Source organism: Eulemur rufifrons, chromosome 12, assembly GCF_041146395.1.
Source record: "Eulemur rufifrons isolate Redbay chromosome 12, OSU_ERuf_1, whole genome shotgun sequence".
NCBI lineage: Eukaryota > Metazoa > Chordata > Mammalia > Primates > Lemuridae > Eulemur > Eulemur rufifrons.
Genome location: NC_090994.1, coordinates 6,246,222 through 6,271,927, shown reverse-complemented (window position 1 = coordinate 6,271,927; position 25,706 = coordinate 6,246,222). Strand labels below are relative to the sequence as shown.

The window sequence follows — 25,706 nt, the reverse complement described above, 5'->3', positions numbered from 1 at the left end:
GAATTGGGTGAATGAATGAATGGCAGAGGAGCAGTCAAACCAGTTGTAATGCCAGAGTTTTACTATTGCCATTATCATACTACAAGAATAATAGCCACTCCGAGTCCCCAGCCTGAAGGTCATAAATCTATTTCCTGTGAGTACCTTACTCCTGAAGTAAGAAAATGCCTTTTTGCACAGAAGCAACTGGCTACACACAAAATCACTGATCATAGTGAAGTAAAATGCCATCAGTCTGAGCCGTGGCATGTGCTTGGAAGGTGATGAACCCTCCAAACCTTCAGTAAACCTTCCAAGCCTTCAGTCCAGTTAGCAGCTTTGTAATTCAGTAACCACCTGTTCTCTGTGAATCCCACTGTTTCCCCTGTCCCTCTGCTTGCCAAGAGCACCTCAGTTTTGTGTCCGGGGAGCTGGAGACCTTGTCCCTAACCCCAGTTGAGTCTTCGACCTGCTATATAGCTCCAGAAATAGCTGTTCTTCAACTGGGTTTTCTCCTCAGAAATATGGGATGTGGATTAACCAGGAAAATGTCTTGTGCAATTGTGCATAAAGCACACAAAAACAGCTCACCTCTTGTCTCCATAGTGATCCACCTCAGGCCTTTATTGGAGGGGATACAGGTAGTTACAACATTCAGAGGTGCAACGGCCCTGACCCTAATCTTGCTGCCCTCTTGAGAGATCTCTTTTTTAGAAGTCCTAGCTCCTATGGGCCTTAGAAAAATGGAGATGTTAGCGCCAAAGTGATAGCCCGACTCCAATGGTCCCATCCCTGCAAATTCCAGCATTCCTGCTGTCCTATCCATGGGATTAGGAATTTCTCCCCCTTATTTCCTTCTCAAAAGCTCTTGTTGAATGGGAACAATCACAGCATTTATCCCCATCTTTGGCTCCTTGGTGGTCTTGAAGGGGCCATGAAAGTTTGCCTTCAGTGGACATTTTGAGTTCAGAACAAAACCTCCGGAAGGACAATCACTTCATCAGTGACCCAGTCCAGACTGATGAAATGCTGACTCATTGAAGACTTGGGTCTAGGCTGGCTGAAATGCTCTGAGCCTCTTGTCACTCAACCACTTTCCTTTCTGATCAAATGTCCCCTCCAGCTGCAACTCCAGGTCAATGTGAAGAAGAAAGCAACAAATAGTAATTCTTACAAGATCCTAATTAACAAAAGAATAATCTAGTCAAGTCCTAGTGGGTGGAATCCTAAATCTGCAAATCATCTGCAGATAACTTCCCTCTCATCTCCTTGGGATATATGTCTCATTCCCCAACCATCTGGCCTGTTGGTCTCTTGGCTGGGTCAAAAATAGAGCCAAAGAACTAATCCAGCCCTGCTCACACAAATAAAGAAAAAGAAAGAAAATAGCTGGAAGTTCTAGAAGGTCCTCTTCGGGTAAATATGTAGTCCCAGCTCCAGTACCTTTGTTCCTCCCAAAAGTCAGTTACACAAGTTTGAAAAGAGATATCTTTTCCAAAAACAGACACTTATTTCTTCTTTCCAGCATAGTACGATACTACAGTACTGCTCTTCCACTCCTCCTGCCTCATCCACTTCCTAGCAAATCTGCTCTGTAATCACGTTACACAATTTTACAAGGAAGAAGCTGGAAGTTGGAACATACCATAATCTGTTCTGAATAACCACATACGTCCCATCGGTCCCCTGATTTTCACTGGGAATTGATCCAGAGGTCTTAGGCAAGCACTTTGAATGAGAGAACACTTGTCATGGTGAACTGGTTTTGGTCTTTCTCTCTCTTTTCTAAAGAATTACTTATAAAGGGTTTAGATTCTGACTTTGGAGTTTCTGCTCTCTCACAAACATCCAGGCTACTGAAAAATTCACAGATTGCCAGATGGTATAACAGCAGTTCTTTGCAAAGAGTCTGAGCTTCCCAGTGAACAAAGGGGACACGTACTCATGGGGAGAAGTGGCAATGTTGGCAAAAGCTCTGGAGTGGAGGGTGCAATGGGGGAAGGACAGTGGGGTGCGAAGAGGTGAGAAAATGGACCCTTCACCACCAGTGATTGAAAGGAGAGAATACAACAGGACAAAACTGACTTTCTAATAGGTTCTCCTATTTCCATTCTCCATTTTCCAATCCATCCTCAAAGTTCTCTCTCCAAAATATCAACCTCAGCATGAAACTGTCATTCTCAAAATCCTTCTATGTCTTCCATCACCAACAAGGTAATGTCAAAATACTCTTGCGTGGGCATATAAAGCCCTCCAAAATCTGGACCCAAATAATCTTTCCAACTTCTCTTACCACTTTCCTGCACACATATCCACGTATCTCTGAAACTATGAGAAGATTCAGGATATTATTTTCTTTCCACGGACCTTTCCCTACACTTTCCTCCTGGAATGCTGTTCTGCCTGGAGTGCACATGTTCAAGTTACAACTGTCCCTTCACCTGCTCCTGCCAAGATGGAAGTCAGCACTACCTTTAAGATCTTCCAGAGTTTTATCCTTTTATCTCTGTTATGGTACTTTTTGCATTCTACATAGCATCAGAGTTGTAGCTACACATCCTCTGTTTTTCCACATAAACTACAAGCTCTCAATGGGAAAGCTTTGTGCCAACTCAATCTTATTATCCCTCAGATCACCTTTCAAGGCCCATGACATAATAGACCCTCAATAAATATTTACTGAGTAAGTAAGGATTCATTCTGCCTTACAACCCTAGATGTCTGTTCTTGGCACCGTTTTCTGTCTATCTGCCACTGGAGGTAAGATCACTAAGCAACTGTCAAATACAAGCAATTACAGCAAAGATCCCATAGGAACTGACAAAGGACTTAGTCACCCAAACTCTTCGATGCTTGGCAGCCAGAGATTAATGTATCAACTAATATATACTGAGTGTCTACAGTATCCAAGCCACTGCATAGACACAGGATAATAACTGCTCTGACTTTTTTTAAAGCATTTGTTGTGTCACACACTATGTGGGTGCCTGACATGCATTGATGTATTTAATACAACTCAACTCGAGACGTAGGATTATAACACCATCACTTAGCTAATAAATGTTGGAGTCAAGACACCAATGACATGTGGTCCGATATCTAAGAATTATAACACAGTCAGAAATGGAAGGCAAGCACAAATGGCCAAAAAGATAATGATATCCATACATCTGAACAACAGTAAGCATATGTGATAAATGTCTAAATGTCAAGTGAAAAGACTTTGGTAACAAAAACTGATACCGTTGATGAGGTAGAATCTGAATTAGGTCTTGAAAAAGGGGTGGTATTTATATTGGCATAGAGCTCGGGGTGGGTATTCCAGGTGGAAATGTGTACAACGGGAGAAAAGGGAAAATATTCAAGGTTCTGTGTGACGGTGTAGGCGGTTCACAAAGAAAGGATGGAACTAGAAAGTTGGAACCCATCTACCACCCACTTACTTAGACTTCAGAGCGCTTTGCACAGTTTATAAATATATATTCATTTGTGTGATTATATGCTATGGGAAGAGGAACTATGCCTGTCATATTCCCTACTAATCTCTCACTGCCATGCACAAATATTTGCTTAATAACCCAACAACACAAGGAATTAGTAAGTGAACAAATAATAGAATGAAATTGTGTCAAATCCCAAAACTCTGCAGTCTAGGGAGGCTGGTGGGCCAAGCAGAAGAAGTGTAATTCTTAAAAAGGAACTACAAGAGTGAACTTCACAACCACAGAAGTGAACTTCACAACTGTGCAGCACCCTCTCTTTACTCATGAGGAGGACAGTCATTTTCTTGGACAAAATTCTGTTTCTTTTTTACCACTTGGCTCCGGCCGTCGTCTAGTGAAGAGCTTCAATCCATAGGGACATTGTTTTCTAGACTAGCAAGTAGCAGAGTCCCTTCTCCTACCTGTCTCCCTGAAATGGCCAAGGAAACTAACAAAGATTTCTCTAGGAAACAAAGGAAGGAGAACATGAAAGAATGATGCATTCATGTTGGATAGATAATCTGTGTTTTTGAGTGATAAAATCTAAACCCTCCCTGAGAGAATAGAATTTTCACTAAAAAAAAAAAAAAAAAAAAAATCCAGCCTGGAGCCAAGCTTTTGTACCCCCTTCACAACACTAGTTTCCCCCACACTGGAGAGGGAGGGTCTGGGCAGAGGAGACATATATATTAATAGCTCCTGTAAATTATTGATGAGCAAGGATGATGAATTAGCAACCGGGTCCTCAGATAAAATCAGGGAAATTCAGTGCTGGAAGGTAATGTAAAGGTTACCCATGAACCCAATGCACTTCATATTACAGACAGGGAAACTGAGGCTCAGAGAGGAGGCTCATGGTCTCTGTAATATTAGACAGAGATAGTGGATAACCTGGGGCCAGAGCAGGTCTCCTAGGATCACCTGGGTTAGGTGATCCTAACCCAGAATCCTTTCTGCTATGTCACACTCCCCCTCCGTCAAACCCAGCACATGTTGAATGTGACTCATACAATCTCAGCGTTAAGTGACACTCAGGGGCCAGCAACGCCCACCACTTCCCAGAGGACAGATTCCCTCTCTAATGTTCCTATCAGGAGCCTTTCCATCTTCAACAGCTCTAAATTCTAGAAAGTTTTTCCTTCTACTATACCAAAATCTCTCCCTCTGTAACTTCTAGTCATTAACTAAATTCCTATTTCACCACTGACACTGGCTATGTGACCTTGGCTGAGTTAACTAACCCCTTAAAACTGATGTTTCCTTTTGTAAAATTGAGATTTTTGTCAACTATTGAAGATTAACTAAGATTATGTAATTAGCACAAATTTATTAGCACAATGCCCAGCACACAGTAAGTGCCAATTAAATGCTAGGTAAACGTTTATTATTGGTCTTATCCCAGAGCCAGAATTCTTCACTCAGGAGATGTCACTGCCGATGTATCTGGCTTGACTATTTCCGGGAAAAGGGAGGAAATGGTTGCACCTGAAGCCAGCGTAGGTGGTCCGGGACTGCAGGACATGCTGGGCCTGGTGGACATAAATCCCACCTAGAGCTCAACTCCAGCTGCTGCTCAAACACTAATACTGTGCTGAAAGGGAGAGTGGGATTATAAGCAGAATCTACACCACAAATCAAGAATAGATGACTATGAACTGGTTTGATAAATTAACCAAAAGGAAGCATCCCAAGTGTTTAGGATTGATGCAATATTCTCCAGCACATGTGGCAGGCTGGTAAGGGCTTCACTTCTGCCCAGAGAGTCTCTAAAAGTTCCCATCCCACAAGGAGCACCTCATCAGAGATAAGTGATAACACTCAAGAGAGAGAAGTAACGAGCTTGGCATAGAGGAAAGAAGGTCCACACATGTGCTTCAGTAGAACAAGGTGGTCTATGAGGCAGAGATGGGTAGGAAGAGGCTGTGTCAGATGGCAGGGGAAGGGCCAACAAGAAGCCCAGACCTGAGGTGAGAGTAGCAGGTGACAATGCTACCTACATGGCAGTAGGAGAAAACGTCATTAAAAAAAAAAAGTCACACCCATTAGGATGACCTCTAGCAAAACAAAACAAAACATGGAAAATAGCAAGTGTTAGCAAGGATGCAGAGAAATTGGAACCCTTGCTTGTGCACTATTGGTAGGAACATAAAATGATATAGCGGCTGTGGAACATAATATGGCAGTTCCTAAAAAAAATTGAGAACAGAATTACCATATGATCCAGCAATTCCACTTCCGGATTTATACTCAAAAGAACTCAAAGCAGGGACTTGAATAGATATTTGTATATTCCCGTGTTCATAGCAATATTATTTCCAATAGCCTAAAGGTCAAAGTAATCCAGCGTCCTTTGCCAAATGCATAAACAGAATGTGGTCTATACATACAATGAAATATTATTCAGCCTTTAAAAGGAAGGGAATTCTGACACACGCTACGATATGGAGACTCCTTGAGGATATTATGCTCAGTAAAAAAAGTCAATCACAAAAAGACAAATACTGTACGATTCCACTTCTATGAGGCATCTAGAATAGTCAAATGCATAGAGACAGAAAATAGAGTGGTGCTTCCCAGGCGCTGGGCGTCGGGGTTCCAGGGAGTTGTTTAATGAGCGCAGAGGTTCAGTTTCGCAAGATGAAACAGAGTTCTACGGATGAATGGTGGTGATGGTTGTACGACAATGTGAATGTTTTTAATGTCACTTAAAAATGGTTACGATGGTAAATTTCACGTTATGTGTATTTTACCATGATTAAAAATCTTTTAAAGAGAAAATAATGGCAGGAAATCCCCCCATGGACAACTAAATTCCAAATATTTTTGAGTAAACCTTTCAAATGATGGTCATTCTCTTGTTTTGTTTGGCTTCTTAAAAAAGAAAATAAACAAAAACATGTTTCAAATGGTCCTCCTGGGGACAGAGCTCAGAAATATTTGAGACCAATGTCCCAAGACAAAAGACTGGGATATTCACGTTTGAGAAATAGGTTGGACCTGGTTTTAGGTTGTTTTCTTTTTTTTTTTTGTTTTAATAGAGAATACCATACTGGTATGCACATGGACAGGGGCAGCCTACAAAGATTCAAAAGGAAACTGTGCCCTCCCTACCCACCTGACTTTTTATGGGGACTGCAAGGAACAATAAGGACACTTCTTCCTTCTCCCACGTCAGTAGGACTGTCCCTAAAATCCTCTTCTCGTGAATCACCAAGTTATCCCGAGCCCCAGAGATCAACGGATGTTCGGAAGAAGCTTCCAGATAGAGAGGAGAGTTTGAAGAGAGCACAGCCCATACAAACAAGGTTGAATTAGCGCTTCCCTATGAAACCACCAATGCAAGTCAGTGTGAGCCTGTTTATTTTTATTTACCACACAGGTCTCTCGAGACAAGATCTGGGCCGAAGACCACAATAAGAACTATGTTTCATCCTTACTTTTGTTTTGTACTGTTCTGTTTTTGCTTTGTCTGGATAGGGACTTTGGATTTTTGCACTAAAATTAATACACGCAACTCCCCGCCGCTCACACTTGTGCACGGAAGTCAGGCTCTCTTCTACAGCCCTGGAGGCAGCAGCCAGTGCTGTGGGGCTATGTGGTGGCCTGGCTTTTTGGAGAGGGGCGGGGCTGCCCGAGAATTCACAGAAGCATGCTGGAAAAAAACAACTGAAAATAAAAACTAAATTTCTGTTTCTAGAGAGATTAAGGCAGGGAGTCATTTAGCAGGGAAAGAAAAAAAACTCGAAGTCTGGGGCTTTGGCTTAGGAAATGAAGAACCAACCCCCTAATGGGAGATCCCCTATTATAAACTCCAATGGTTTTCAATGAAAGAGACACAAGGTAGTACAAGCTATTTTTCGTATTTCAAGTAGCCCATTGGAGACTGACTATCTGCTGGGACGTGGTCACATGGATGCACTGAAAAGTCACGTTGTTTTGGGTCAAGCTGGAAGCCTCTCAGGTCAGTGTGGCAATGCCAGTTGTCTCATCCCAATCCAAAACTCTACTTGGCCACTGATGACATTAAGGTCACATCACAGATGAGATTTTTTTTCCCTTCCCATCTCTGATTAATAAAAGTGAAGCACAGCGGCATTATTATTGCCTGTTCATTGCAGTTTGGAAGGCAGAATCTTACAAAACTGCGGGTTCACCAAGAAAAAAAATATAAAAGAGGTCCATGGTGGCAAAAAGTTCAGGACCCAACCTTGTGCCTCCGCCTCCCCCTCCCCCAAACACGCACAATTCCAAGGGAATAAACAGGCTTCTCTGGAGCCAGGGTGGAGCGTGCCTGTCGTGTGAGAAAACTCAAAGAAAGGCAGTGTAAATTAACTGCATCTGGTGAGGTTAGGTGAGAAGGGGAAAGAGATAATTAGTTGGCATTGTAGGAACAAGGGCAAAGAACAGAGTTCTATATTTACCCAGAGGAAATCCAAAATAGACTACTTTGCACTCATTTGGTGCGTGGGAGCGAAGTTGACACCTCCAGGTTGGCAGACATTGAACCCAGAGACCAGAGGCACAGCTCAACCAAACCCCCTTGCAAGGCACAAAACACCCTTCCCACCTCCAACAAACGGAGGCTGACTCGCGCCCTTTCACTGCCAGAACCGAAAGCAAGAACGCTGAGGGAAGCCCCAAAAGACATTCATTCGGGAGCAATAAGACAAGGTTTCAGTGGGGTAACAATTCCCTTCAAATAAAAGCCCTACCCATAAGAAAGCCAAACAAATGCATCTGTTTATCATAAAATGGGTTCTCTTAAAACTTGATACTGGTCAATTTACGGTACCCTTTGGCATGTATGTTGCCATGAGTAGACGTGCAACATTTCGGAAGTAACGCATATTTCAAGTGATGCAGAGACAACACTGGGCTGTTTTACTGTGCATAGGATAGTAAAAATAAATGCCACAGTCACAGAAAACTCCGTATTATGCAGCCAAGACACAATTTCCACCATCTCAGAAGAATTTAAAGCATTCTAGCACCAACTATGAGGGCACCTAACATGAAAATCTTTTCTCTCTGTAGATGCAAAGAGACTGCTTTCTTTGTACATGTAACATATGTGTTACGTAGGAAGAAAACATGAGCATATGCGGCTTTACCTGAGGATGCAGGTTACATGTAGTTCTTTAAAGTAAAGACGGCTGCCAAGTGCAGTCAGTCATGAAGATGTGTGCTCATGAGACGCAAAGTGCAGGTGAGCGTTCACAGCTTTGCAAACATTTCTAAAGCTGGTTGATGGGGTGTTTATTACAAGGAAAGATGCAACAGTCATGAGGTTAGAGGATCTTCTAGAAAGAGGAGCTAAAGTTAGGGAAAAAGACTAGATGAAGATTTGGTGAGCTCAGTCTACACGTCAGAAAGGACAGAACCTGAGTCTAGGCTTCCCAGAGGACCTGGGAAGTAGGAAAATGAGTAGATTCAAGTCATCAGTTAAGACAGGGAGAGTGTTGAGAATGAGGTTGTAGCCGTGGAGAGCAGCACAGGTGAGAAGTGAAGACAGCTAGTGCCGGCTCTGCCCCACCCAGCTTGCAACCATAGGCAACTCATGCCACTACTCTGGGTTCAGTGTTTTCATCTATAAGATGAGAAAGATGACAGACCCTAGAGTCCTTGCAACTCGATATATTTAAGTTCTCTGCACTGCCAAAAAAAAAAAAAATCAGAGGAACCCCAAATAGCTCCCTAAAATGCAGCTCACCAGAACCTCCTAAAACGGCAAAGACACCATACACATCCAACAAGCATTTTATATCTGCGTATCACCCTCGTCCAAGCATCTCAGAGAACACTGCAAAGCTGCCATTGATATTTCAGTAGCCTCCTGAAATCTACGGCAGCAGGCAGCACACCTCCCAACCCATTATTATACTACTGAAGATCAGAGATGCTGAGTGCTTTGTCCAAGGTCAGAAGCTAGGACAAGATCAGAATTCCAGCCTCCTCAATTCCTAAGGCTATGCTATACTTTCCACGAAGAAACCAAGCTGGCTTTCTGGGAAGAATGCCAGAGGTTCCATTCTCCCAACTGAGAATTCGTTGGAATATTGGAATAACAACTTTGGAGACTGCGGTCTCTCCAATCCATTTCAGGACCTGGCTAGAAATACGAAAACCCAAAGAAAGAAGCAACAGGGAATTATTCCGTTTTTTAACGAAAGAGAAAAAATTAGGGGTGGGAATACGGGGTTTCTTAAAAATTACATGATTGCTGGAAGTTAATTTGGTATTTCTTCGTTGGTTTGTAAGTTCTGTTTCCAATCACAAAGCCAGACAGCTGAGGATGGCTAAATCACATTTCAGTGAATTAGCATCTTGTCCCAAAGAATCTTTCCCATTCCGAATATAACAGAGAACCCAGAACGCAACCCTCTATGGTATAAAGAAATCTCCCTCCATACAAGAGAGAGGTTGTCACAATCCTTAACCATAATCTAAACTGACAGTCTTCAAACCCAGCAGCAGTCACTGAGAATGGCAGAGAGGACGCCACTTAACTCGGGGGGTACCGTCTCTTCTAGAAACTGATTGAAACCACACCCTGCCAGAGGACAGAGATGGTATCACTGACCATTCTTTACCACATACGACGCCCCTTATTAGGCTGAAGTTAGTGCACCTGGAACAGAATCTGCGGTAGATTTAGAGACGCATGTTCCAAAGGAAGATTCTGACTTCTTCCATGAAACACCAACCAGCACGAGGTAGCCCCAGTGGGACCGGCCTACTGTCTGGAGATAACATGAAACCAACCTTACGGCAAAGCCCCAAGTGATCAGATCAGTACTCAGCGTTGAGCTTCATGAAATAAAGAAACCAAAAAAAAAAAAAAAAAAAAAATCACTTTGTTCCCCTACCTGTCGATGATGACAGGGTCTGAAGGAGTCTCATTTCGGTTTCCACAGCTTTTCTTTTCACAACATCGACTGTAGATCGGGAAGGAGCCAAAAAAGTAAAAGAAATTTGTTAAATCAAGAAAATACGTTAAGCACACAATGTAACAATGTTCACAGAAATGAATCTGTTCACAGTAGCTTCCCAACTATAAACTGCTTGAGGGCAGAATTTGTGATCATGTTTTATTTAAAAAAAAAAATCAAATCAAATAAAAAACACTGAACCAGAAGCCAAAACGCACTCATTCCACTTCTCACTCTGTGACTTAGAAGCTGGCTGGTTCTCAGCAAATCATAACTTTCCCAAAAGCCGTATTTGTGATCTGAATCACGGACGACTGGATTTTAAGATCCATAGGGTCACTTGCAGCTTGGTGTTCAATGATTTTGTGAATGTCTATTTTAGGTCTTTGTATCTCAATAAAGATTTGAAAAAAGAGGAGAAAGGAGAATGTGTCAAATAGACCACAAGTAGCTACCTGGATTTTTACAAACTTTATTTAAATAACAGCTTTCTGCAGAGAACTTAGTGTACTTTATAAATATTTATTCATTCACTCATATCTATCATTTTTCCAAAGGTAAAGGGGGAAGACCAGAATTATGGTGTATGTTTTAAAGCAGGAAGAAAATGAGGCAGGGAGCTGCAGGATGGTATCTCCAACAATTTTCACCAAGTCTGGAACTGAAGTGGTACCCTCACCATCTGTAAGTCCCAGTCCTGAAAACTCTACTTCCCAAGACTTCCCCTCTCACAAAGCACTGGGTGGTGGACAGCCCCTCAATAAACGCTGGTGGGATTAGCTGAGGGGAGGAGGTCAAGCAGACCCTTTGGTGTAATTACAACATATAGGAAGTACTCGAAAGGTGAGCAGAGAGCAAAACACTCCAACCCAAAGGTATCGGTTGAAAATACCTAGACAAATGTGAGAAGGGCACGACAAGCTTGGTGGCAGGAAAGCACTGGGGAATCGCCACCTCAACCCCACCAGGCTGCCCATGTGCTGCCTGTTGGGTGTCACAGACTTGTGAATACCCCTCAGCTCATTCCAGGCACATGGACCACTAATAACTGCAGTTGGTTACAGATGTAGCCTTGAGGTGGCTTCCAAGAAAATCATTCTCATCCACTCTGGTTGGAGAACATGCCTAATAAATGTTAATAATCACCAAACTATATGTGAGCACTGCCCTCCCCATGACAGTTTCTCTGTAGCTTAAGTCTGATGTGAAGCCACAGAAAGTTTCCTGAACTGAGAATCGGGGTTCCGGTGTCTAAGCAGTCACCAACCAGCTGCACGAATTTAGTCCAATCTCTTTAACCCCTCTGGACTTTTTCTTCTTTACATATGAAATAAAATTGTTGGGTTAATTATCTCTAGAGTCCCTTCTAGGTTTAAATGCATGTGGCTATGGGGTCCCATGAGCACCCTTTGAAAGTGACAATAACGTAAGGAAACGTAGAAGCCGTGGGGCAGCAGCAACCCGTAGGCCTAGACCAGCCCAGTCCCAGGTTTGCTCTGTGGCTCTCTGCAGTCCATTTGCCCCTTCTCCGATCCTCCCCAGAATTAAACATAAACAAACAGACATTTTAAAACATTTAAGACCCATCTCTTTCATGCAGGGATGTGTGGATTAGTCAGTCAACAGTTCCGCCATCCTCGGAAAGTGAAATATACTTGAGAGACACTAAAGCATTTCACCAAATGGGCACAACGAGGTTTAAGAAATTTAATCAAATTAGTAGGAAGGAAAAGAAAAATGGTCTCAACTTTCTTAAATACCAGAGTTTGCCGCTGGGACTTTCTGAAATAATATTTGGCCTTTGAAATTATATTAGGTCTTAACTTTTAAAATTTCAATCCATCCCAAGATTAACACCAATAAAAATGCAGGCCAGCTGCTCTCCCACCTTCCAAAGCTCTTGTCTGTCTTCCCAAATCCCTGCCCCCACCCATTTCTGTCTCCCACCTCTCCTCTTTCTGAAATATCGCTTATGTCAACCTAATACCTTTGCAGCTCGGGCAAACCGCTCTTCCTAGCAACATGATTTCAAAAGGCCCATACATGCTTGTTACCCCAAGACCTTCAAGCCAGGTTCTCCTTTGACATCGCAGCATGTCAACCTAACCCCAAATATGTGTGCGGTGCCAGGTACAATTTAATTACAAGAGCGCACACTGTCAGCATGTGCCGAGCTGTTTAGTTTGGGTGGGAAGGATTCTGAGGAGGCAGAGCAAGTTTGCAAAATTGCTCAGCTGAATTCAGCTGCTTTCCGTGGGGATTTCCTCCGGAGGAAAAGAAAACCAGATAAAAACGTAAGCCTGGTGCCAGTGTGACACAATGTGGGGAATCAGCTCGGGAGGTAATCATATTCAAAGAAAAATGCAAAGGAACTTTAGGATCCGGTTCCCCATTTTCCAACAGTAACATATTTAAATATAATCTCTAACGTTAATATTCAGCACAGAAAATATATAGAAGACACTCACTTGGCTGTGGAACTACAACAGTAAAGGTATAAACATAATAAAACTTGGTTGTATTCGCCCCATTTGAGCCCTTTTTAAAACTTCTGGGTTCTAAGTTAGCCAAAGCAAATTCTTTAAAAAAAAAAAAAAAAAAGAAAGAAAAGATCTCATTAATATGTCCTAGTTATTCTTTGTTTCTTAAATGACATTCAGTCCTCATGCCAGCAGTATTAGCACGAGCCAAGGCAAAGGGGGAACCTATGATGTTCAGGAACCTACACTCTCCAAACACTGTGATAGTTGACGCCAAGGAATTGAGTCCCTGAATTACCCAGATGCCAAACTCAATTCTCCCTTCCCTTTGCTGTATAGACAAAGCCGGAGTGACCAACTTCAGGTTCAGCTACTTTAGTTAAAAGGCTCTCAGGATTCTTTTCTAACAAGCCAGTCTCTAATTCTGAAGTTCCTGATAAGTGATTTTTTTAAATCAAAAATGACTGTAAAATAGGAAAAGAAAGAAAGAAAGAAAAAACTGAACTTGGCAATAGGCTAAGATTGTATTCCTAACAATCCCAGAGAGGCTCAGAGGTGTCCCCCCCTGCCCCCCACCTAAATGAATGAAAATGAAAGCTGGTTCTCTGTTTGTGTCTGGCTTGGTTTGGTTTATTTTATTCTAGTACTTATTTGGAGAACCTTTTATTTAAAACACTCTCAATGTGTTCACAGGCCTCTTTCGTTCTACCTCTGCCTGGTGTCTTTGAAGAGAGAGAGAAAAAGAATAAAACAAGTTGAGGGTGGGAAGAGAGGGAATATGAGAAATTTTATCACAATCCCGAATTGTACCTGCATTTTTCAGAAAGGAAAAAAAAAAAAAAGAAGAAGGGGGATGAAAGCTGGCTTGGGAAGGAGGAAAAAGCCCCAGCCTTAGACAGAGGATGACCAGTCAGCCAAACTCTGGCTTGCGACAAGCTTAGATGTCCCTTTCCCCTCCAAAATCGTTTTTTAAAATTCAACCCTCAACTTTCAAAAATCTGTCTCTAATTTCAAACTCAAATAAGCGCACAGCATGGTGGCTTTTGTTTTGTTTTCTTCTCCCCAACTCCTCCCTGCGATTGCATAACAAAAGTGTCTAAATTCACACCATCTGGCCGATAAAGACACTGGCCCCACTGCCCGGCTGGTCCATCTGATTAGTGCCCTGTCTAGGCTGCGCCTTGTGGCGAAAAGTCACAGCTGTGGGGTTTGCTCGCGCTCAATACAACTCTGTTATTAGCCAGCTGTAGGCCTTGAGACGACTTCTGTTCAAATTATAATATCTTTTAACCCTCTGAGCATTGAGGGCTCAGGGGTGGCTGGCAGCGACATAACAACTAGATTTCTCCTTGCTAATAATTGGCAAAATGAACCAAAGCGGGGAAGAGAGGAACAGAGACAATTGAGGAAGGGAGAGAAAGTTATTCCTAAAGAGATTTATTTTGTCCCTTTGTTTTGTTCCCCCCTCAAAGCTAAACACCAATTTAGGAGCCTTTTACTAAAGATTACAGAACATAAAACCATTCGGGGAGGTGCCCAGGTATGCCAAATAACACCATGCAAATGAAACTAAGTACGTGCAGTAACTCTTGAGAAACAGGGCATCAGATTCACTCCAAAAATCATTGCCTGCTACAACTCGCTCTTAAAATGTGAGAGAAGGAACTCCCCCCGCTCCTTCTTGGAGAATTAACCAGCTCTGACAGATTGAATGAGAACTTCCCTTTCAGATGCATCCAATATTTGCCTTCACCCATCTCAGCTACACAGACACACACACAAACGCGCACACACACTGCAGACAGTACCCATCCAATGGATCATTTATTTACCCATAATTAATATTTGTTTTAAAATTCTAGTTTGGGAAGAAAATAGCAGAACATCTTCCCACGTCTCCAACGCAGAGAAGTTACAGTACATTAAATTTTTATATTGTGTTACTAATGCAGACTAAACTAGAGGCTTTAAAAATTGATGCTGCTACTTAAACAGCATAAAATGAGGAGGATTTGATTGGGCTTAAAAATAAAAATGTCAGACTTAACTACAGCTGGATGGGGCGTGCAAGTATTATTTAAAGTGATAGGAGTAATTCATTAGACAATGGGCAATTTTTTGGTTTTGTTTTCTTTTCTTTTCAGAAGGTAATCTCTCCAGACAAAGCCATTTAAAAGTATAGAGAGGAATTTTTAAAAACCTGCCTTCCATTAACCAACAGAATCAAAGCATTCTATTTAGTCCAGGTGTTACATGCAAGTACATCTTGGAATTGTAGTTTCTTTCTGAACAAACCTATCCAGGGTCCCTGGCATAAGGAAGTATCCATCTCCTTACTCCTTCACCCAATGCTTGCCCAGCTACTCAGGCAAGGAAGCTGAAGCCACTGGCAGAGTTGAACTTTGCATTTGGAAAGTTTGTTTTCCTAATACTTGGTCAAAACCAAAACAAACATGTCTGATTGTTATGGTTTCTTCCTGACCAGGTTGGGGAAAGAGACAGGGCTTCAGGGAGCTGCCCATAAAACAGTCCCCACTAAATCAGATGGGCTGCAATTACCCAAAACTAGCAAGTCTGGAGTGGGAAGACATTCAGGAAAGCAATAGCAGGGCAAGGAAGAACTGAGGCTGTCCCTCTGATCAGAGATTTGAGAGAAAGAAAAGCATGTATTGAACAGACATTCAGATTTTTACAGTAAAATAACCACACTCTTCCCAGAGTTTCCTTTTTGTGGCCTTTCCCTCTCGCCGTGGGATCCTCAACACTCAGTCCAATACCCGGCACATACCAGGCACTCAATAAACATTTGTTTAAAGTGTGAAAAAAAATCTACTCATAGAACAATACACACAAAAAAAATAAGTGTGGATAAATTTCTTCTGACTTCACTTTCTTCCAGTCAGGAAGAAGAAAAGGGGTAACGCACAGGACTTTGAAAGGAAACCGGGAAAAAGGTGGGGAAAGGTGGAGAAATGGGAGTCGACTGCACCTTTCACCGGACCGTCAGAATCCAGCTGTTGCTCCGACGTATCTGCCAGATGGGACCCTCCCCCTTCTGCCACCCCTCCCACACACTGGTGGGCAACTGGACCCCTCTTTCTACCTGGTAGTTCCTCCTGACCAAAGAAACTCCCCTGACATGTCAAGTCACAGGAGAAGCAACCTCCGGGAGGAAGAAACCACCCCCGTCACAGGCAGATGCCTAGAGTGGGGAAGATTCCCCCCACCCAAAACAATGGGCAGCTAAACCCTCTGGTGGTCCCTGGCCCAGACTGTGAGGGCTTTGACTCTGTAACTCCACAAGTGGCCTGCCTGGAAGTCTACCCCCAAGCAGGCCTGGCAGGAACCAAGCAGTCGCCAATGGGTTCAAGGAAGGTCCTGGATCCCAACCCCATCCCAGCCTCTGCCACAGACCAAGGGCAGTGTCAGGGACAATGGAGACTTTGCAGGTGGCCTAGGAAATTCCTTCGACACCTTAAAGGTGGAATACTGAGTCGTTCTAGGTTTCCTTTCCGAGTCCTAACGGATATGCCCTAAGAAACTTGTCTTGAAGGAGGCTAATGGTGGTCCTGCCCCGGGCCGGCCACCTCGCTGCACCCTCACCCCTGAAAGTCAGTCCGAGGCCGGAGCCGCAGGCCGGCTCACCTGCCCGGCCTTCCAGCCAAGCCCCGAGAAGGCGCTATTACCTGCACATGACTTCGTGCGTCAGGAGCACTCGGCACATTTCCGGATTCTTATTCTGTCCCTCGTAAGCTATGGGCTGCGAAGGGGGTGGAGGCAGGAAGGGAAGATATGGAGGGTGGTGGACGGACAAAGAGAGAGGGGAGTTTAGAGAAAACACAAAATCGTTTCCCCTCTCGCTACCCGCTACCGCCCGAGCACTTCCCCGCAGCGCTTGCCCGGTTGACTCAGCTGAAATTAATAGAGACGTTCGCCCCGGTGAGGGCATGTTCTTAGCAAAAAGGAAAGTTTGGGGAGACTGCATGTCCCAATAACTGTTTCCTCGCCTCATCCTGTCTTTCACCTCCCCCCGCCCCCAGTGTCTTCCCAAGCCAGGTAGAAACAGGTCAATTCGTGAGAGTGAAAAAAATTTTCCCTGAGTGGACAAGGTGCGGGGTGACACGGAGGCGGGTGTGGAGTCTACCCAGAAAGTGGTGGAGAGGAACGGTTAGAGACAAGGGGCGGGTAGAGGATCAGAGACAGGTGGGGAGGAACCAAGTGGCCTCCTGGCTCACCTGCTTGGTGACGGAGTCGATGAGCCGGACGTAGAGGTCCTGCTCCGTGCGGACGCCTGCGGGAGGAGAGGAACCCGCATGAGTCAAGTCCCGCGAAGCCCCTTCGCGGCACCCCGAACCCGTCTCCACCGCCGCGGGCTCCAGGCTGAGCCCTCTTAGAGGCAGAGCCCTCCCACCCCCAGCTGCAACCAAGCCTCCCGCAGGTTGCGCCCTGAATCCAGGTCAGCTGCGGAAACACGTGCGCCTCCGCGGCGCAGAAGCCCGCTGCCCGCGCCTGCCCGCCGCGCGCTCACCGTTGCTGTAGAGGAGCTGCAACTTGTAGTGCGTTCCATTGTTGGTCTTCTCGTTGCCTTGTTCCTGAAACGACAGGCAGCTGCATTGAATTCCCTTGCTTCCCAGACTTCCAAAATGAGGGAAAGACGAAAGAGGCGCCCTCACACCACCTCCCGCCGCAGTCCTCCCCATCAAACAGCAGCTTTGTACAACCCCGACCAGCCTCAGGTCAAAGGGCAGGAGCGTCTGCCCACAGGTGGCTGTCCTCGGAAACTTGCCAAGGCTCCCTGCTACTCGACCCTCTCCAGCCCTCTGTCCCTCTTCCTTTAAAATGTCCTCAGAAGTGGGACCCCTGAGCCAAGGCAACTGGACAAGGTGCCAAAGCTGCCTTTACACAGGCACCACCCAACCCATCCGGCTCTGTCTGTCCTTAGGAAGCCCCTGGCACTTGGAAAGGCAGCATTCTGACCTATCCCAAGAGGACTGAGCCGGCAGGGGCTATGAACTCAGGGACTGAGTTCCGGGTTCAAGAGGGACTTTGGGAAGCGCCTGCTCTAAAGTGCACATCGTACAGCTGCGCAGACTGAGACCCAGGGAGGGCAAGGGATTTTCCTTCGGTCACATATCTGTTTAGGTGGACTGTCCTTCATTTGAGATCAAATCCAGCACCAGATCCGGGCTTCAGTTTGGGGGAGGCGCACTGCCTTGCAGAATGAGAGGAGGAGAGAAGGCAGGGCCTGAAGGCCGGCCGAGGCTGGACTGTGGGTTTCCATCTAGTACCGATTTGACTCACTCTGCTGGCGCTAGCAGGTGCAAAATAATTAAAATAACCCGAGAAGGGCATCAGCGGCTTTGGGTGTACTTTATAACTGCAATCTAGTCGGAAGGGCATTTGGTCCGCGGTCAGTCCATAACCAGGTGTTGCTAAAGACCCTGAGGCTCATGCGCAGAGCCAGAGCGTTCCTGCTGCACCCAGTGCAGGAGCAGGGGTGGAAGGAGGCTCGGGAATCGACTGATTTAGAGGCTGGGGTTGAGAAGCCTCGATTTATCATCCCTGATGATGCAAGTGGAAAAGTGTCACGAGTGACAGATGGAATCTTTAGTGCTTTGCAAGGAGGGAGTTATTAGGCCGCGGAGAGGGCGGGGAGATGTTCCGCTTACTTTGTCGTTCTCCACAAAGTCCACGAAGGCCGTGCGCTCGATCTCCACCGGCTGCCCCTGCCTGTCGTAGAGCGCCAGGACAAAGTGAAAGAAGTTGGATTTCCTCAAGTTGGAGGGAGGCTGCTTCTCAAAGTGGGCCCGAGACAGGGCAACCCCGCTGCGCAGGAAGAGACACAGGGGACACCGGACACGGGGAAGGAGAGAAAGACAATGTTACTATGGACCCATGCAACACTGCAAAAGGGCAAAAGTCCAGGTCCCGGGTCCAGAGTCCTGAGCCCTTCCGGCCTTTTTTCAATTTGGATTAAGAAGCTGGGACTACTTAAAGGAGTCGCAGTGGCCACGGGGGTCTGGTGGCAGAGCTCACACCTGGGGCCGCTACCAGCACCCAGTGGTCCAGGCTCCTGGCATCCCACCAAGAGCAGCTCACCTTGCGGCCTTTAGAGGAAACTGAAGGACCCCGGCTGCAAACCAAGGCCTGGAGGGTCCCCCAGGCGGTGGCCTGTGTCCTATTCCGTGGGGTGCCCTTGTCTTCTCCCTTAAGTGGCACCGTGGCTGGGTCAATGCAGAGCTAGGACCCAGGGCTAGAGAAATAAGTGCCTGATTTGCTTTTGAAGACGTGACCTTTTCCTCCGTCTTCATTTGAGTTACCTGTCCCGGTGCCGCTGCCCACAATGCCCCCCAGGCCAACTCGGAAAGGCAATGGGCAAGAACCCTGCGAGGGGCGGGGGAGGAGGACAGACGGATAACCCGGTGCCCAAGTCTCGGTTCTACAGGCCTCACCCCACTGCTTCCCTCGCTCTTCCGAAAAGTTGCGCCCAGGACAGAGGCAGGGTGGAATCCCCACAACCAGCACCAAAGAGTCACGGGCCACTGCCAAGAACGACCGATACCAGGGACCCTCGCCCCTAGAGCTGCTGGGCGTAGAGAAGCCAAAATGTTAAGCAGAAAACACCCTTGCCTGGGGCCAAGGCAATCCCCAATCAAGCTGTGTTTGCCGGCAGCGCCAGCCAAAATCGCTGGCCATGAAACCCAAGTTGGGGGACCCGGGAGGCGCCCTCGAGCGTTTTGAGTGTGTGCACACACTTCTCTGCCGACCTGTCTTCGCCCGGGCCAAACTGGCCACCAGATCACATTTAACCGAAGTCTGCGGGCGCAGGCGAGCGCACAGAAGGCGGGAGTTGCCCCAGGCGCTGGGGTTTCCCAACCTGTACCCTGGTGCTCGAACACTTTCACTCTTTTGAAGGATGTAACATATGGCTAGAATCCCTTCGTTCCGACTGCCTGTTCCAGCTTTAACAAACTTTTTGATCCCGGTAAGGGAGGAAGGTGGGATAGGTGTCCTTAAGGAGCCTGGTTAAGGAAATACGCCGCGGAATCGGCTCGGCGGCGCAGCCTTATTTCCCTCGGCTTGCAAGCCCCGCGGGTCCCCAGACGCTTCGGGAAGCCAGCGCTTTGGGAAGCCACCGCCGCGATGCGCGATCTGACCGACGGATACCAGCGCATCCCTGACCCAGGCAAGCGGGAGGGAACGGCCGCCGGCCCAAGTCCTGGAGCGATGCGACTTCTGCTTCCTCGCCTCCAAGGGTGGCAGCCGGTTCGCTCTACCCGGGACACCTGGCCTTTCTGAAAAGGGGGTAATTTCCGTGTGGTGCTGGGATTTAAAGGACGATGGCCAGGAAGGCGGACGCGGAGGCGAGAGTTCGTGGGTTCTTTGGAGGTAAGAGGGCTGCCTCTCACAGTCAAGGACGTGGAGGCCACAAATCCCAGCCCAGCAGTGGTGATGAGGGAGTGGGACCGGAGTGTCCTCGTAGGCTGGCATTCTGGACCTGGTATTTACTGTCTCAGCACGCGGACGCTTAGAAACAAAGTCAACTTCAGGGACCGCAAAACTAGAGGCTGGTGATTCCTGTGCCTGCCTGGCGGCTGGTCTCCTTCCCTCGCCTTTCTTCTTCCGCAACTCCTTCTACTGCTCCTCCTGCGTCTTTGCTCTTCTCTTTCATCTCTTCTCGCTCCCATCTCCCCAGCTCCGAGCGTCTGGCCCCCAGTTTTATCTCTGAGCCGGGACCCTCCAGCCTGTCCACCCTCCCGGAGCTGCGGGCCGCCGCGCCTTCCCCGGCAGCCGCCCCGGCCTCTCCCGCTCCTCTCGCCGCCGCCACCATCTGGCCGTGGGACTCCGGGGCTCCAGGACTCGCCCGGTACGATGCCGGCGGAGAGGCGCTCACAGGCGGACCGGCGAAGCCCGGGAGTGGCCTGGAAGCCGCTCTCCTGCCGCGGCCAGCTCCGCTCCTCGCACTCCGCTCCTCGCGCTCCGCTCCGGGCCAGGGCGGCTCCAAGGACTCGGGCAGAGCTGCCAGACGGTGGATGCTACTTGTTATTTTTCCTCCCAGAGAGTGGACTGTAGGGGAGGAACTCAAACGACCCAGGCAGTTGAGAAACTCTAGTGCCGGCTGCCGGGTGAGGGTTCCCTGCCCGCAGCGACCCGCTTGCCCGAGGGCGAGCCCCAGCGCGCCGAGCCCGCGCGACAGATGGGGGCAGAGAGCAAGAGAAAGGGAGAGAGGGATGGGGAACCGGGGAGGAGGACACAGGGCGACAGACACAGTAAAGCCAGCGACTTGGCGAGCATAATGACCGTGCGGCCATCCCGTTACCTCTGCGCGGCGACGTTGGCGTCCACCACCCCGACATTCCGGACCCAGGACCTGACCGAATCCATCTCGGCGCCCAGCGACTTCTCTTTCAGAGCTGGTCCTCTTCCTAAAGTATCTTGAATCCCAAACATTTAAAAAGTGTGTGATCCTCTACTGTCGCTTTAAAAATGAGAGTTACAGCACAGTCCTGCCTGTTCCCAACGCTGCCAGCAAATCGTCTCCAAAGCAATCCAAGAAAAGCGACCAAGTGCCGAAGTTTTAGTCTCTCTCGGAAAAAAAAAAAATAATGATAACCCGTCCTTTGCTTCCCTATCTAGGTGCGGGCTGCTGTAGTCGAAGTTCAGGTTGAAGCCTGCGCAAGTTCAGCTCTGCCGTCTCAGCCCCGCGCCCTAGGTCGCTCGCATCCTCCCAGCCGCAGCGCTGCCTCCTGCGAGTGATCACAATTTAGCAGCATCACCTGTTCTGGGAGAAACTGGAGGAGATTGATGGCTGCCTAATCTCTCCCCTTCCTCCTGGTGCCCCCCTCCCTGCTCCTCCCCACCGCTCCAATTTAGAAAAAAAAAAAAATCCCCAACAGGATCAGTTGTAGAAGGAAGGGGAAGACCCGGAGCCGAGAGGAGGCGGTGGCTTCGAGTGCCGCGGAGCCGGGCTGCAGCCGCGCGCGGGCCCCATGAATGGGTTACTACGGCCCCGGCCGCCGGAGGCGGAGCCGAGGCCCGATAAGGAGCCTCATTTGCATGGACGCTCGGGATTGGCCGGCGGCGGGCGAGCCGGGCCGACGTCCTCCGGCGGCGCGCGCCACGCTCTGCGTTGCCGGGAGTCCGGGAGGTGAAAGGGGACAGAAAGCTGCGGGCGCCGCGTCCTTGCCCGGACCCCGAGTGCGTGCGCGGGATGGGGGGCGGCCCCCCCAAACAACGCACTGACTTGGGGGCAGCTGGACCCCGCGGGCTAGGGACGCGCCGGCTCGGCCTGGCTGCGGGAGCGGGGAGCCTCCGTGGATCCTGCCTCTCGATGTAGGTTTTTTGCAGCCTGCCGTGGGGCACATGCGTTCCCGGGGTTTGGTCTGTGCGTATGTTGGGGAAGACGCGGAGAGTGTGGCCACGTGCGCTTATGTCCTTTGCAAACGTTCCCCAGAGCACGCAGCTCCCCGAACGGCTCTCCCAAGTCTCCCGGAGTCCCGCGGTGACACCCAGACTTGGCGTGCGGTTGGCAAGTGGTGGGGAGAGAAGGCTATAGGGACGGAGGCGGGGGCGAGGTGTGGACGGGCGAGGCTCAGGTGTTGTTCAGATACATACAGCGCCGCGAAAACGGTCACGGAGGCTGGGAAGACGCCCGCACCCGTGCACGTGAGAGGTCGCTGGCAGATCGTGGCGGGCTGGGCGCAGGCCCGCGAGCGCCCCCTCCTCTCCGCTCTCGGTCCCCCGGGCCTCGGGGCGGGCGGGGGAGAGGCGGGGACAGCGGGAATCGCGGAAACTTCGCCCAGGGCGCGCGGTGGCCGCGGGCTGGTGGCCGGGAGGCGGCGGCAGCAGCTCCGCCAAACAGCTGAAACCCTAGACGGCTTTTTCACTACGCCGGGCAGCGCGCGGTGCCTATTAAAAAATCCTCCTGGCTGGGTGTTATTTTCTTGCTTCTCCTTTTGTATTCTGATCTGTGCATAGATCTGCCGCTGAAATGTAGAACACCAGCGCGAAAACAGATTTGGAGACAATGAATGCAAATCTGTGCTCAAAGGCCATCTGCCGTGGAGGAGACAATCAGCTGTTCGCAGTGCGAACGACTGCGCCCCAGTCCCCCGGCCTCATTACGGAGAGGGCATTTGCGAAAGCCTGGATCACATTCGGGAGAGTCTTCCCCCCCCCCCCCCCCCCCCACGTAGGACTCAGATTCGAGCGTCACTTGACTCCGGAGCAGACCCCTTAGGTGTAGGTGAGCGCTCGTACACGAACTGCGAGAGTTTGCCGCTAGAGGACACAGCGCCTTGCAACGCGTCTGCCTGGGCCGACTGGAAGCTTGTACTTTCTAGAAAACGCGGCTTTCTTGAGAAAGGGACCCGTCCACGCCTCCACCCACCCACCCCCGGTCCCGGGAGCAAACCGCGACCCCAAACTGCATGATCGCGCTCTGGAAGCGCTGGTCTACACTGCGGAGATACGCTTGAAAGCCGATGGGGCTGGGGATCGGGTGCGCGGACCTCCTCTGCACGGACCCGGGGTCGAGGGGGCTGGGTGGTTGACTGGGGAAGGATTTGGGGAACCTCGCCTCTGGATTGTGTTAACTGGGGTACCCGGACCCCAGAGCTCTGGCTTGGTCCTGCCTGTTGGACCAGAAGAGGCGGGGTACGCTGTGCAGGGCGATCAGAAAGTGGAACGGGTGGGTTGTGTAAAAGCCAAATAAGACAGTAGTGTCCAAAGAAAGAAGAGGGAGAGAAAATTGTAGGGATGAAATTTACTACCCTGACTCAACTTGGCAACTCTTTTACATGCAGGTTTTACGGATGAGTTCGGTCTCTGCAAAAACTAACCACCCGGAGCCTTCTACCCTGGCCCTTTCTCTTTATAAATCTCTCTGAAGCTCAAGTAACTACCCCCTACTCCTTACTCAACTAGGGTTTGCGCCCAGCAAGGGCAAGGCCTCGGTTCCTTGGCTGAGCGTGAGCCCTTTCATGACGTAGGGATAAGCTTGATTTTTTTTTCCAAGGGGCCTTTGATCGGCAGCACCTAGACCCTGCCCAGCAAAGGTGCGCAGCGCACCCTGAGGGGCCGCCGGTCAGCTGTGGGCCTGGGCCTGGCCCGCACAGTCTGCCCCCTAGGCTCAGGTTGGCTGGGGTTAAAGGGCAAAGCCGAGGTCGGGGGCGCCGGCTTTTCTTGCCGGCAACAGCTGCCGCCCAAATTATGCCCCTCAGGAAGCGAATGAATTGCTCCTTTCTCCCAGTTCCCTGCTGCCCGCCCCAAAACAGACCGCAGCGCTCCGAGGGCGCCCTTCCCCCCCCAACCCCCAGAGACAAGTTCAGGGGCCGCGGTGCCCCGCTGGGAGACCATTTGGGAGAGCCGTGGCCCCGAACTTTTGCAATGTGGGGGCCGCGCTGCTCTGGCCTGCTGCGCTAAGGGCGCCCTCCCTGCAGCCACGCGGCTAGGGGCTCCATGGGTGGCTTGGCGCGGGCCTCGAAGTTCCTTTTTGGCTAAGGTGAAGTTCCTGGGCCAGCTCCAGAAAGAGGGGGACGGCTTTGGGCCCAGCAGGGCGGCGTTTCGGCCAACCGAGGTTGGGTTTAATTACGTTTGTATAGGTTTTGTGGAGGAGTGGGCACAGAGTCGGCCACCAGCGCCAAAAAAAAAAAAAAAAAAAAAAAAACAGGCATTGGTTGGGGCTGGAATGAGCAGCGGCTGCTGAGCCTGGAGGGTCGCTCCCATCTCTGTCGCCTCCAGCTACCCGCAAACAAACCTCCCTTTCCAACGTGCCGCGCAACACCCGCCCAGAGCCGCGCGGGGCCCGACTGTCGCAGCTGCGGCCCGGGGAAGCGCGACCCGGCGCGGGTGCCCAGCCCGCGCTCCTAGGGCTCCGGCTGGCGAGCTTCGTTCCACCCCTCCCCCGGGTCGAGAAAACTCCCAAATGAACACTATTAAAACGCCTCACGATAGTCTATGTACTCAAAACTAGGGTGGCGGTGGCGGCATTCCATCTTTTACCCTGTCCTGTCCTTTGTTCACCTTACCCAATAAGCCCCCGCGGTTTTTTTCCTGTTCCTGTTTCACATCTGCACCTCAGTGTGATATGTTCAATTTCCTCCTAATTGGTTCTAAGGCCCGTTGCCCAGTCTGGTCCGGTCCAGTCATCGTGGGTACCAAGTCTCTCCTTCCGATCAGAAGTTCGGAAATTTTTCTTAGAAACTGCTCTCCGGGGGCCGAGTTCTGGTCCGGTGGGGCCCTGGGGTGAATTCAGAGGTGTCAGAATACACCCCCGCCAAGACCTGCACCCCCACCTCCAGACACACACCCGCGGCGCCTAGGTCTACCCGTCCCAAAGCACAGAGCCGGACTAGAGCCCAGGGAATTCGACCCGCAGACACAGCCAGTCTGGGTTTTGTAAATGAAATGAGTGTCGGTCCCCCTGGCCTCTCTTCGGATGTGAATTTTCCAATTCGGGGTGTTTCTTTCTTTTTTTTTTTTTTTTAATAAACTGCAACCTTTGCTCTTCATTGTCGCACTAGAAATAAATGGCTTTGCTCACTGTCTCAGAGTCCTGTAGAGTATCTAACTCACAATTCTTCCTAAAATGATTTCTTAAAATATTCAACTTCATTAACTCTCAACTCCGAATTGCAACTTTGGCATTTTCTTCCGGAAACTAGACTTGTATGTTCCATAAATGTGAATTCCCTAGAGAGAGATGAGGGAAAGGAGCTACTTTATTCATAAAGGCATGGCACACATCTCATGTGAGGACTCCACCATCAATACCCAACAGTTCCCTTTTAGAAGAGTTTGGTAAGAAGCGGATTCGCTCATTGTTTTGTTTTGTT

At 48.7% G+C, this 25,706-nt stretch overlaps 1 protein-coding gene across 8 annotated transcripts in view; it reads right to left on the bottom strand.

Annotated features, from left to right (window-relative positions):
• Positions 1–21,881, bottom strand: part of EBF2 (EBF transcription factor 2) — a 182,765-nt gene extending 160,884 nt beyond the window's left edge. For 6 of the 8 annotated variants that reach the window (XM_069485116.1, XM_069485119.1, XM_069485117.1 and 3 more), the window contains exons 1-6: positions 21,191–21,321; positions 18,540–18,696; positions 17,399–17,462; positions 17,106–17,161; positions 16,557–16,630; positions 10,328–10,396 (exon numbers count right to left, since the gene is read on the bottom strand). In XM_069485116.1, coding sequence (XP_069341217.1) covers positions 10,328–10,396; positions 16,557–16,630; positions 17,106–17,161; positions 17,399–17,462; positions 18,540–18,696; positions 21,191–21,321 — 551 coding nt within the window. Of the gene's footprint in view, positions 1–10,327; positions 10,397–16,556; positions 16,631–17,105; positions 17,162–17,398; positions 17,463–18,539; positions 18,697–21,190 lie in introns of all 8 variants that reach the window. The other 2 variants (XM_069485118.1, XM_069485121.1) reach the window with 2 other exon arrangements.
• Between the last annotated feature and the right edge of the window lie 3,825 nt (positions 21,882–25,706).